The 14,115-nt window shown below is 45.2% G+C and overlaps 1 protein-coding gene across 1 annotated transcript in view; it reads right to left on the bottom strand.

The window, feature by feature from the left end:
* PLEC (plectin) overlaps nucleotides 1-14,115 on the bottom strand; it is a 285,737-nt gene that overhangs the window by 133,513 nt on the left and 138,109 nt on the right. The window contains 1 exon segment of the mRNA XM_030220355.1: nucleotides 7,638-7,727. Within this exon segment, the coding sequence (XP_030076215.1) occupies nucleotides 7,638-7,727 (90 nt within the window).

Genomic DNA, 14,115 nt, shown 5'->3' with positions numbered 1-14,115 from the left:
CTGAAAAAGCAGTCATCAGCTCTGGCTGGTGGCCACAGCCACACTTCATCCTAAAATCCTCCATTAAATATTAACTAACTCCTTCATCTGGCTGCAAAAAAATCCATTAGTAGCAACGTTACTAGAAACCACAGACTAGCCGCCTACCTGCCTTCGAATGCACACATCACTCTTTATATTTTAATAATTTTGCATTAATTTGCATTCTTCACCCCTGATCATTCAAAATATTCTTTCCTTAGTCAACCCTCCAAATGTCCATGCTGTATTCATGTTTCATTGTGATGCTTGCACAGGGCTCCATGCTGCATTCATGCATCACTGCCTGTACAGAGGCGGATGAAGTTCTACCCTTCAGGCAGCTATGGCATATTTGTGTTTTACTAGGGAAATTTCCAAAGGGATCTTTAAAATATTGCTTCAGGCCCTCTGTGGGGAAGCAAATGCATACTACCAAGAGGACTTGTAAAGTATACAGGGAAACTCTCTGATGGCATTGGACAACCAGAGACCTTTAAAGGGAAATACTAAGAGTTTCCTTTGAAAATTCCAAGGACACCAAATGATTTCAAGCTTCGCAGAAAAACTGGAAATCACACTCCTTTTGTATCAGTGTGATACCTGCATTTGGCTGATAAAGATTCCCTCTGCAGCTGTCCATGCTGTATTCATGCATTACATGCATCAGGGTAATGCCAGCATGGGGCTCTGCTCCAATCTACTCTTCAGCTCTCCATGCTCTTCGCCTGTCCATGATGCACTCACGCACCACATGCATCAGTCTCATGCCTACATGGATCAGGCAGATGTAGCCATGGTGTATTTGTGCTTTACTGGGGAAATTACCAAGTAGATATCTGTAAGCACTTTAAATGGGTGTTTATTCACTGACAAATTGCCCCAGCCCTCAATAGGAAAAAGGCCAACAGCACTTGTAAAGTATATGAGAAAATCCTTCCCATGGCACCGACCAACCAGCAAATCTTTAAAAGGAAATAATACCACAAAGAGTTTCCCTTAAACAATCCAATGGGAAATCCCTGGACACCACAACAAGTACCCAAAAGCTTTCAGGCTTAGTAGAAGAGATGAAAACTGTACTCCATTTGTACTGCTCACATTCAGCAGATTGCCAAAACCTGTTGTTTCTTTCTCTATAACATCAGCAAAATCCGTCCCTTCATCTCTGAGCACTCTACCAGAACCCTTATCCACACTCTTATTACCTCTCGCCTAGATTACTGCAACCTGCTTCTTACCGGCCTCCCACTTAGCCATCTCTCTCCTCTTCAATCAGTCCAAAACTCTGCTGCGCGACTCATTTTCCACAAAAGTCACTATGCTCACATTAGCCCTCTCCTCAAGTCACTTCACTGGCTCCTTATCCGTTTTCGCATTCAATTCAAACTTCTCTGACTGACCTATAAGTGCATTCACTATGCCGCTCCCCAATACCTCTCCACTCTTGTCTCTCCCTACGCCCCCCCCCCTCGGATACTCCGCTCTGTAGATAAATCTCTCGTCTGTCCCCTTCTCCTCTACTGCTAATTCCAGACTCCGTTCCTTTTATCTCGCTGCACCTCACGCCTGGAATAAACTTCCCGAGCCTGCTCGTCTAGCTCCGTCGTTGGCCGTTTTCAAGTCCAGGCTAAAAGCCCACCTCTTTGACACTGCTTTTGACTCCTAACCTCTACTCACTTGCCCTGTACCCCACCTCTTTAATTCCCTTACCTCTTAGTTGTTCTGTCTGTTTACCTGTCTTATTTAGATTGTGAGCTCATTGAGCAGGGACTGTCTTTTCGTGTTTAATGTACAGCGCTGCGTATGCCTTGTGGCGCTATAGAAGTGATAAGTAGTAGTAGTACTGATGTGATGCTTGCATTGGCTTCTGATAAAGATCTGTTCCATCTCTTCATGCTGTATTCGTGCTTTATGCGCATCAGTATGATTCTTGCACGCAGCTCTGATGAAGATCTCTCTAGCTACTCATGCTGTAATCACGCTTTGTGTGTATCAATGTGATTTTTGCACACAGCTCTGATAAAGATCCCCTCTTCAGGTATCCGGGTTGTATTTATGCTTGGCTGCTAAAGATCCACCCCCCCCCCCACCCCCCACTACAAGGCTGCTGTTCTGGGAGATAGAGCAGGTCCTGGTAATTAAGGACACCACCACCAGCTGAGCTGACAGCACCCCATAGCAGTGTGTGTCCTGATTCAGGAGAGCATGCAATTCATCTTATCTGGGCTTTGGCACTACTTTATCAGCTTTGTGGGTTCTGAGAGCCTTTTTTAAAAGCATAAACAGGCCAATGCATGCCCTATGAGCACATGCCAAAGTCTAGAAACAGGAAGTCAGGGGAAGTGGGGTCCACCCCATGTTTCTGAGACAGGATCTAAGCCAATTAGCTGAGATGGGTTCAGGATATCTGCTGGAAATCCCCTCAGAGGGTACGTGGTAATCCTGCAGAGCGACAGGAAGACAGCGGTGCCAAAGAAAACAGCAGCAAGGGCAGCCCTGGTAATGGTCTGCAGCTCCCGAGCAGAACCAGCCTGAACCCAGTGCACCATCTTCTGTGCTTAACTCTTCTAGAACAGACCCACCCTGCCCCTACAGCAGGAACAGGAGACGCAGTTCATGCTGGTATCCAACTGATACACCCTGTCACGTTACAGGAGTGGAATGGTGACCCAGGCTTCATGTAGCTGGGGAAGGGGCAGTGACTGGTGCTCTGTGTCAGGGGGGAGAAACCTGCCAGATGCAGGTGAACAGGGACTTTTAGGATTCAGACTCTCCTCGTATTTGGGTAGAGTCATTCTTTTCCCAGCACTTTGTTGTGAGATTACGCCACCCCACTCTCCTAAAGACTGGCAAGGTAGGCAATCTACAGGCCTGTCAATACATTTCACTCATCTCTCCACAAGACACCAGTCTTCAGCTTGCTTAGGTGAATGGATGATTAGACTCACATGTGGAAGAAGGCAGAAGAAGATGGGGGAAGTTACACTAGCAGAGAATTTTCTTTAACACACAAGGAAGGTTGTAGATGTTCAAGAAGGCAACACTCCCTTCTCTCTCCTGCCAGCCGTAAGGGCATCCAAGACCACCCACACTCTGTACTGAGGCTAGCAGGCCATAGATCCACTCGGCAACTAACAGACCTGGCTGGAGAGATGCCCTACCCCCACTTCATTCCAGGAAACACAAGCTTCTCACATCATTCTGACTAGGTAGGAGAGGTGGCTGGCACCACTTTTCTTCACGGTAAAGTTTTTTATTTTTCACTATTCTTCTGACATTATGAAAAGCAGCTGCTCCTGAATAATGCGGGGGCTGAGAATAACAGACTAGCCTGTGAAGCCAGCCAGGATGGGCAGGGCTCAGGGCAGTTGCTTGGAACAGCTAACAAGTCTTATACATTACAGCTCTCCAGGTCTCAGTCATGGTGAGGCATGTCCGCAGATGGAGGTGTCCAGGATCCCCTCCCCTCTCCCCCGCACACCTACATCACCAGATAAGAAATAAATTCGTATATGCCTGCAATGCTACCTTATTCCTGAGTGGAGGAGTGGCCTAGTGGTTAGGGTGGTGGACTTTGATCCTGGCAAACTGAGGAACTGAGTTCAATTCCCACTTCAGGCACAGGCAGCTCCTTGTGACCCTGGGCAAGCCACTTAACCCTCCATTGCTCCATGTAAGCCACATTGAGCCTGCCATGAGTGGGAAAGTGTGGGGTTCAAATGTAACAATAATAAAATCTATAACAATATATCTAAGACAACTCAGGTGGCTGCTGCAGATACACAACACAAAAAAAAGTGGAAAAGAAACCAACTTCAAGAGATCAGTCCAAACACCAGGGAAAGATGCTCCAAAATCAAACTTTATTTGGACCCAAATTGTGAACCCCATTTGTTTTTGCGGTTGCTGCAGATATGCAACAGCTTGTCGCCTAGAAGGATCCAGCCCCTACAAAGGTCAAACTCTTCAGTGCATGCACGTGTAGGAACATGTTTCCATTCTACTAACCAAAAGTCCTTTCAAAGAACGGAGCCTGGATTTCCCAACACAATCAGTGAGAGTTTACTAATGTTGGAGGCAGCGAGGACAATGCCTCCAGCTCTGTACTTTCACAAGATGTCCCCCTTCATGGTTAACGGATAGAGTGATAAAAGAGACTACTCCTTAACAAAGAGAGAAAGAGAGATAGCGTGCAAGCCCTCTTCATCAGCAAGTAAGGAAGAACAAGGCCCCCCCCCCCAACTCAGAATCCCCACTTTCTTAACCCATCGGTTCCTTTTTCTCATCACTAGCCACTTCTTTTGAGGAGGGATGGAGAGGTGGGTATCTTAGACCATGCTTTTTTTTTTTTTTTTACATTTATACCCTGCGCTTTCCCACTCATGGCAGGCTCAATGCGGCAGGCAATGGAGGGTTAAGTGACTTGCCCAGAGTCACAAGGAGCTGCCTGTGCCGGGAATCAAACGCAGTTCCTCAGGACCAAAGTCCACCACCCTAACCACTAGGCCACTCCTCCACTCCACATTGACACATGGCTTAGGGGCAAGGGAGGTGGGATGTAATTATGATTAAGGATCTGTCACATAGTGTTTGCCCTTAAAACATACTGATCTGAGAAACCCCTCTCTACTAGCTTCATTTCAGCTCTGATCGTGTGACCTCTATAAGGGGGATGTCTTGCCCCTTGCTGAAACACCATGTGTCCCGAGTAATGTACAATCTTTGAGGCACTGCAAGTTTTCAAAGCATCTCCAAGACCCAGTGCCAGGCGTGTGTAACCCTATGTCAGTGCCTGGTGCAAAGACCCCTCAGGAATTCATGCCCCCCCCCCCCACACACACCTCACCAAGGAAGTTGCCATGCATCATTTGTTCAGTCCTCACTTGCGCTTCTTCAGACCAAGCTTGCCAGTCATGGTTAGCAAAGGTTTTAGCAAAGCTATCTGATTGGCTGCCTTTAATCTGATGTCACTTCCACCTACTCTCTCCATATCAACCAATGATGTAGCTCTCTTTCTGCTGGAATCCCTGGCCCATTAATTTCCATGACATGCATATGGTCTCTGAGAAAGGAAGTGACATCAAAGCTGAAGCCACCAATACCAGGCTAACATGCTAATGGCAAGAACATGCTGGTTGCAAACATGAGCAGGGCCCACTCACCAACCGCAAGTTCCTGAGCACGTCTCGTTCCCTCGGCTACCCAGCAAGAGCAGTGCAAGAAGGGAGGCAAAAGCCAAAGGGTAAAGGTCAGGGCAGAGTTCAGCAAACAGAAGAAAACAAAGAAGGCTAAAAAAGGCAAGACAATTATCAAAAGCCAAAGTGATGTTAACGTGTTAAAAATGTCACAAGGCAAAAGGAAACAGAAGGAGTAATCATGGCTGAGGAGTGGAAGGGGTTATGAGGGCTTATGTGGGACCAAAGCAGTGTGCCTAAACCTCAGGAGCCGTCGTCTGAACTCAGGCAAGTGGCCTGTGCAATATCTAATGCTCAGACACCACAGCTCTCCACCCAGGTCCCTAACCCCATGTTGGTCTTTCAAAACTATGGCAACTCCCTTGAACCACAGGTTTAAGATGGTGATCTGGTGGCCATCCTAGGTAACTTGGCATCATAATTCCTGCTCCAATGCTGGTTATTTTTAGATCCAAGGGTAGAGAGGCCTCTGATGTAGATCCTGGAAGCTTGGCATTCTGTTGCCATTTGGGTCAAGACAGAGCCAAACATAAGTCAGCATGGAGGATGGGGAAGTCAAAAGGAGGGAGAGGGTTGGAAGGACTGGTTGGTACTTGTGGGACCACAGAAGCAGATCAGAATTTTAGGTAAACTCTCTATAGACCTAGCCAGTTTCTTGGTCATTACCATGAGAGTTGGTGCAAGGATGGTGGGTGCCCTAGGTAAGCCTTCAACCTTACATCCCCCCCTCAATTAGTTCAGACCCCCAGCCTGCAAGCCTCCCTCCCTATCCCAATTTTGATAATTAAACTCAATCATGATCATCAAACACATCCTATAAACCTACAGGTTAAAGTATGTGCTTTCAGTCTGTGTGGCTTTCAGGACCTATTGTTGTATTTTGATTGTACTGCTGCCCTAGGCAAGCACCTAGTCTTGCCTAACAGTTGGGCTGGCCCTGTGACTACCTTGTTTTGCACACCTGGACACACACTAGCAACCCCCAGTCTTCTGAGACTGAAAGCAGGACCCCTGAGGTACAGAAAGGAATTTTTCTGTGGGGTGGATGGTGAAAGTTTGTAAGAATACAGGGACCAGCAAACTATCACCTACCATGATCTGTCCTTCTGTCCTCTGTGTGAGCTCTTCATAACCTCATGGGCTGTAACACATCTGGGTACTCACGCAATGCCCAAACATGACCCCAGACCCTGCGCCTGGAGGCATTTTATTTTTTAAAGATTTCTGTTTTACATGAAGAAAAGACCTTTTCTAAAATTGAGCAGTGGTGTATGCAGTGGTGTATGTGTGTCAACAACTTGGCACATGCTTACCGCAGCATGTGCAGGCCCTCCCGCGAGGGGCAGAGTTTGGGACTAGTGATATATGCACATGTTTTAGAAAATATTCAAGCAAATATGCACATTTACCTCTGCCTCGGGCATTTGCATTCTATTAGACAGGCTAAAGCCGCTACTTCATGGATTAAGAGATATGTAACAGTGTTATATTTTCACTGATGAATGTTGCACACTTTAAAAGCCTGATTTTTGGTGGGCTTCTTTCAATCACACATATTTTTTCATAGACACTAGAGTGATACTGATAACACTGTCCTGTAACTGGGAGACTGGCGATGTACATTAAAGCTAATTTTAGTGCTGGGAGGGAGTTTGTAACACTGCTAACAAAGCAGTTAACCTGCCATGAAAACTACTATCAGCAGTTTCAATACTACTGGAGAATGAACACTGATATACTGAATTTTCACTCCGGGTGGTGCTCATTCTGCGGTCCCTTGTTCTAGAGGATGTTTATCAGTATTGTTGGCATATGCCTATATATAATACACATCCTGTTATAAAACCAGACCCATACTGGCAAGCTCCCTGTAACACGCCACTCAGCAGCCCCTGAAACAAGACACTAATTCTGGCCAAACTGAACATGGAGTTCCTGCTATGCCACAGGAAATTTGCTTTAATAATATATATGTTGTAATTTACTTAAAATAATCTAAGAAACCTCAGGAAAGGGGCTGGGGGAGGGGGCAGAGTTATCTGGTTGGGGTATCCTTGGATGGGCAGTCACCAAATTGGTTCCTCCAGTCTGGGGCATCTCATAGGCTCGTTAAGCAAAAGGAAGGAGAAATATTAGTGAAAGCAGAAAGACAGGGAGAGAAAAGAAAAAGAGAAATAAAAGGAAATATAAAAGGAAATGACAGATGAGAGGGGCAGGCAGTGAGAGAGATGATAGAGATGGGAACAGACAGGAAAGCAGAGAAAGAGAGAAAAGAAAAAAGCAGTAAAACAAAATGTAAAAAGAAGAGATAATAAGGATGAGGGATAAGAGAAATAGGAAGAGAGAGAAACAGGCAGGCAGGCAGAGAGAGGGAGAGAGAGAGGCAGGCAAGCAGACGGATATTCCATGAAGCCCACTTACCAAGCTGTCCCCTGAGAGCACCTCCAGCAGGGAAATAAGATTGTGTCCATCTCGCAGGTCTTCATACAGGTCAGTGACATGCCGCTGGGCCTGTGGGAAGCGGAAGAAGGGAGTGAGAATGGTCCTGGAGAAAACTAAATCTACAAGCAGAGATGCAGAGGATGACATTTTCGGGGTGGAGGGGGGAGTGAATGGATGGGAAATCAATGCTTGTGGATTTGAGCACACATATAGACTGCTAATATATCCTCTTCATATAGAGCTTGTGCTCAGACCCCCCCCCCCCTTATAGAGCAAAAAAGCTGAAAAGACCTTCAACTCATGCCCCCACCCCACCCAGACACTTAACCCCGGTGCTGGAAGTGATATCATTCCTCCCCTTCTCACTTCAGATATTAAAGTGATTTAAGACAGATAAGTGCAAAAATTCATAAAGATACACCAGAAGCAAATAACGACTCAAAACTGCAAGTACAGGCAAGTCTGGCCCCACAGCTGTGCATAATGTGTAAGCAGCACAACACTCCACAGGGTGACTAGGAATCTGGGATGGAGGGGGACAGAGAGGGGAGCATCAGGAACAGAAGCAGGTGAACTGAGAAAGACATGCAGAGGAACTCAAGATCACATCAGTGGCAGTGTGAGAACCTCAGGCCATACGTGCAGAGGAGGAATCACCCAGGGCAAAACATACCTCCGCCCTCCAGTGCTGCAGGAAGAGAGATAGACATCAGGGGGAGAGGGGGTGGATTGAGGAGAGAAGGGAAGGAGACGGGTGACAGAAAAGAGATGGGGTAAGATGAGGAGAGGAGGGACAGAAGAAGGGGGGAGAGGAGGGGGTGGAATAAGGAGAGAAGGGAAGAAAGAAGAGGGAAGAAAGAAGAGAGAGGGGGTGAAATGAAAAGCAAATGGAAGAAAGAAGAGTGAGAAGAGAGGGGTGGAATGAGGAGTGAATGAAATAAAGAAGAGGGGAGAGAGGGTGGAATAAGGAGAGAAGGGAAGAAAGAAGAGGGGGAAAAGAAGAAAGAGGGGGTAGAATAAGTAGAGAGGGGGTGGAATGAGGGAAGAGGGGAGAGAGAGGGTGGAATGAGAAGAGAGGGGGGTGGAATGAGACGAGAATGGAATAAAGAAGAGGGGTGAGAGGGGTGGAATGAGGACAGAAGAGGGGAGAATAAGGAGATAAAAGAGGGGGAAAGGAAGAGAAAGTGGGGAAAAAGCAAGGCAAAAGGAGAATAGGGAAACAGAAGGAAAGATAAGTTATAGGAAAAGAAAGGAAGGGGGAGGGGAAATCCAGGGGGAAGAGACAAGGAAGAAAAGAGAACAAAGATTATTAATACAGAAAGAAATGAGCTGAAAGAAAATCTAGGTCATTAGCCCCAGTGTGGACTGGACAAATGGCATTCAGAGCCTCTAGCTGAAGGCACTAATATCACACCAGGAGTCCTGAAGGACAGACTCTTAGGCTCATCACGGTCTAGGAACCCTGTTATAACAACATCACTTGCAAGGGCAAACACTCACTAAATGTCATGTTTTCCTGCTCAGGACTTTGGATGCTCCTAGCTGATTATCTCAGTAGAAATTTATCCCCACAGTAACCCACAAGTGTTCAGGAACTCAAAGCAGAGCAAATTTCAGACACTGCACACACACACACAGTAAGCTAAAATCAACTCCTTTGATGTTGTGACCAGGAGTCAGTGTGGAGAGGAACTGTTTCATCTTCTGTTACTGGTCACCTATTAACTTCAATTAAAACCCATTAGAGCATTCATCATGGCAGCTATTAGCTCCTAACAGACCACTAGCAGAACCTACTGAAGAGGTACTTTGCAAGGAAGTCTTCTTTTCGGAAGCATGGTGGATGATTGGCCAAGCCAGGCACTGCACAAGAATAACCACTGCAAGTAACCAGTACAATGCCTTGAGGGAATCTCTTCATAAAGGCATTTAATAAATCCCAATAAATAAATAACATTTATTTATTTGTAGCATTCGTATCCCACATTTTCCCACCAATTTGCAGGCTCAATGTGGCTTACATTTGCCGTAATGGCGGTTGCCATTTCCGGGTAACAGAATTACAAATGGTAAAATTGCGATAAAGTGCATACATACATATATGGTAACTTAATTGGAACGTACATGGAATATAACATATATGGGACAGATCTTGGTATATATATACCGTGTGCATACATACATGGTAGAGAAGAATACATTATGGTATTGCATGAAGATTCCTGAGTACAAATTGGATTGTACATACATTAGGTCATCGATTATATTGAGATCATATTCGATATAAGGTTTAACTCTCTCCTTGGAGAAACAGAAAATGGCATCCAGACGGCAGAGCTATCTTATCTGCCCATTTCCCTTCTTACCCCTTTTCCCATAGCTACGGTGACACTTCAGAAACAAACTGCTTGCTAGAAGAGAAACTTAAAGGGGAAGGGGGTGTAAAATAGAAGCATTTGAATGTTTAGCAGGCTCCAGTAAAGTACAAAGAGACATTTTCTTATAAAAAGTATGAGGGGTCATATGTTATAGTACTGAGAGGGGAGGGCTCATAGAAACGCCGGCTTTGCTTTGAATGACTTACCAACAGAGGAGGGGGGGGGGGGGGAACATGATAGATCTGAAGCATCTCTGAGGCTGAAAGAAAGGACAGTGCAAAAAGGAGGGACTATATTATATTCTAGCTATAGAAACCCAGGCGCCCATCTACTTGGAAGAAGGTGAAAAGTGGAGCCGATGTAGCCGACTCACACTGTGACAGCACAGTTCCTCAGGCTGGCAAAAAGTTAGAAAACGTAAGCACCAGCCAATTCATTTTTCCTTTTTTTTTTTCTCTTTCCAATTTGGTCATTTTGGGGGCCCTTTTACTAAGCTATTAGGTGTGGATTAAAATGGCATACCACTCGGGCATCTTGTGGTAACTGCCAAATCTGCCTGCACCAACAGGGGGCAGAGAGTGGGTGTTCCTGCACTAAACAATGCAGGGCTACTGCACGAGCCCTTATCGCCTACAAAATGGGTGGCGGAAGTGGTGACACGGTAATTTTCTTAATGGCTGCGCGCTATGGCAACATTAGCAAAAGCCATTAATACAAAAAAAATAGAAAATCGGCCATTTTACAGCTGCAGTAAAAAGGCCTTAGCGGGTGGGAAAAACCTGCATAAGGATGTGCATTAAGGCCACTTTTTACTACAGCTTACTAAAAAGAGCAATTTGTTGTTATCTGGGTTATTTGTTCTTATTTTTCTCTTCATATATTTATTTGTACACATATTTAGAACCCAGCAGATCCAGAAGGTGCAAGGTAGCTACAAAATAAAGAACATATTCAATACATCGAACAATAAATACACATATAACAGTCATAAAAACAATAATAAAATAACTCTTAGTGAAATAAATTAATCCTATCAATCTTTATATTTTTGTCTATATTTTAAATCCTTTATTTTTAAATTTAGCTTTTCTCTCTCTCTCTCTCTCTCTTTCCTTCCCACTTTCCCCACCTCCTTTTGCTTCTTTCACTCCTTCCAGGTTATCTCTCCTCTTTCCCCCTTCCCACCCTTAGCCCCAACACAGTAGTACAAGGCCTAGCAAAAGGGAGTAACTCTGGGCCTCAAAGTCTTAGCCTGAGCTCCACCAGCAGGAGGAGCAAGGTTTTTTTTTTTTTTTTCCTTCCAGCCTGGGAAGAATTCCTGGCAGGGGCAATGGCTTCAACTTCTTGGGCCAGGCCAGGCCAGGCCGGGCCTCAGAACTGGCAAGTTCTTCTCTCCTTCTGAGCTTGGCCCCAGCGGCCCACGCCAGATGTTGAATTTTAGGTGCCTCAGATTTTTCCAATCCTGCAGCTGTGGCAGGATCCCTTGAAGAGTTGGTAAGGGGAAGCAGTGGACAGATTTTTGAATGTTCCCATAAACAATTAGGAGAGATGAAGGGGCAGCCTGCATGGGCAGTCAGATGGTTGGACTACATTCAGCAGCTAATGGTAAAGGTTACAGCAGCCAGCTAAGAGATCTAGAAAGAGCAAGGAAAGGCGATATCCAGGGCTAGAACAAGGTATACAAGGACAAATAACCTTTGTTTACTGACTTTTACTATGTTAGGAGCCTCTGTGCCTATTATATGGCTTTGTTTTGTTTTTTTAACTTTTGATAGTGTTTTGACTTTGCATGAAGAAATACTTTCAACCTTCAGCCTCATACCAAGACTCCTTGTTGGACAGCTCTTACAGCTTAGTTTGGCAGGGCCCTTACAGGGGTATCAGACCTCCAGGCAAGCCTTCAGCCTTGTGCCCTTCTCAATTAGCTTTCAGGCTCCTGGGGTCACCCCCTGCCCCAAGATTTTGATAATTACATCATGATCACCTCAGCATCACCCCTTCCCACAACTATCCTATAAATATACATAATGGGACAACATGAGTCTGATATTCTAAGCAAGTTATGCATTCACCAGCAGGGGGTGATCACAGGTCTCTTAGTTTTCAGGGCCTATACCAGTGGTTCCCAAATCCCATCTACCTTCTGGATCTCCTCTCTGAATGATACCCACTAGTGGCAGTTGGCATGAGGCCTGTGAACTGGTGACTCTGCACAGGTCCTGCTCCTTTCTCCTGTGTGGATTTCCTGTTAGACTGGGAAGCCATTCACTGGGCTCTGTGAGTGCACACTGAAACACGGGGCCCTTTGAGGACTGCTACTACAGCTGCCACCAGTGTTACCTTAATGCTGGATGAGGGAAGGAAGGGGAAGGGAAGGGAGCTCTGCTATTTTGTCTTCATCATCTTCTGGGGTCAAGTGAATTTTTAAGAGATAAAATAGGGTCATTTTCAGTAAAGGGCCTGCTGCTAATTTGGGCCCTTTTAACTTGTTATATGGCCAGATTTAATGCTTATTTAAGGGGGCCAGCACTGGGACAGGGTAACAGTGGAGCCAGCACTTCTACCTTTAACCAGAGTTGTGGAGTCGGTACACCAAACCTTTAACTCCAACTCCCCTATTTTTCCACCATCTGACTTCAACTCCTACTTATATTAGGCTGACGATTCTTTGAGTTTGTAAGGATGTCAGGGCCTACAGTTTTACTTTGAGTATAATTATTTGCTGCCTTCCAGAAACTTCTGCCCCAGGGAACCATTTACTACTGCCTGATGGTTAACCAGCCCCAATTGTTTTTTAGAGTTTTGTGGGGCAGAACTTAATTGCCTAACAATAACTTCTAAACAATTTTTTAAAAGATCCAAACTACAAAGACCTTTTTCTACATAAGATGCTTCTTTAAATGTTCTCACTAATCTGTTGCAATGCTGATCTGATTTATACTATTTCTGTATGTTTTGTTTGTGAGTTTGTTCACTGATGTACATTCTTGTTTTGTTTTATAAGGGTGCTATTCATATGTTTTTATTCTTTTGTAAGATCATGGCTGTAAAGTTGGTTTATAAAACTTTTCCTATAGTAAATGAGCGAAAACATGAAACAAAGTCGGGCAGCACCTGTTACCTCTCCATGCAAAACCGAAGCACTGGAAAGAACAAAGTCCTTCTGCCTAGTAGTCACTAAGGGGGTATTTTACTAGGCCACGGTAGAAATCAGCTGGTGGTAAATGCCGAGACACCCATTACATTCCTATGGGCATCTCGGCGTTGACCACAAGTTGATTTCTACTGCGACCTAAAAATGCTACCACGGCTTGGTAAAAAGACCATAGAGGCAGGGTATCTGCAAAGCAAATACAGCAGAGCACTGAATGCAGAGAGTAGATACAAGGATTTTAATTTCACCAAATTAATACTTATGCCTTCCTTGCCCAGCCTGCTTGTTGTAATTCAATAATTGCCATAGCACGGTACATCTAATACCTGCAGAATGTGGTCGGGGATGGCATTCAGGTTTTGAGGAGAGGATTTCTTTTGCATTTTTCACATTAAATTGCTGGGTTTTGGCTTCTTTTTAAAGGAGAACGAAACCCGTGCAGCCTGTAGTGCTGACAGTGAGAAAAAAAACATGTCTGCGAGTCTGAGCAAAGCCAAGGGAGAGGGTGGACATTGACGCCTGTTTTCCTGTGCTTTGGTGTGAGCCTCTTAGGGAATTTAAACTTATACACCCTTCAAGGGGGAAGGTTGCCGATGTGCTCTTGCACTTCCTGTTTTGCCTGGCACAAGCACCCAGGAGTTTCGCAGTAAGCGCAGCTCTTATGCGCATGCGTCGGTTACGTGTTCCTTCCCCTTGCTTTCGCTTTACTAGTGCGCATAAAATTTGCATCCCATTTGTTTGGGCATTGGGGAACTAGTTTTCAGTGCTGCTCTTGTGCTGTTGATTGTGTGCCCTTGTCTCTAGCGCCAGAGTTTTGAGAATCAGGGGGCTCCCAGTGTTTGAGGATCTCAATGTGATCAAACCATGTGATAAGCAGTGGCCAAAGCCAGAACAATGCTCTGCTGCAAAGAGAGAGGTATAATGA

The sequence above is a fragment of the Microcaecilia unicolor genome, chromosome 1 (genome assembly GCF_901765095.1).
Source record: "Microcaecilia unicolor chromosome 1, aMicUni1.1, whole genome shotgun sequence".
In the NCBI taxonomy this organism is placed as follows: domain Eukaryota; kingdom Metazoa; phylum Chordata; class Amphibia; order Gymnophiona; family Siphonopidae; genus Microcaecilia; species Microcaecilia unicolor.
Note: the sequence above shows the minus strand (reverse complement) of the source record. Positions and strands in the feature narration are given on the sequence as shown.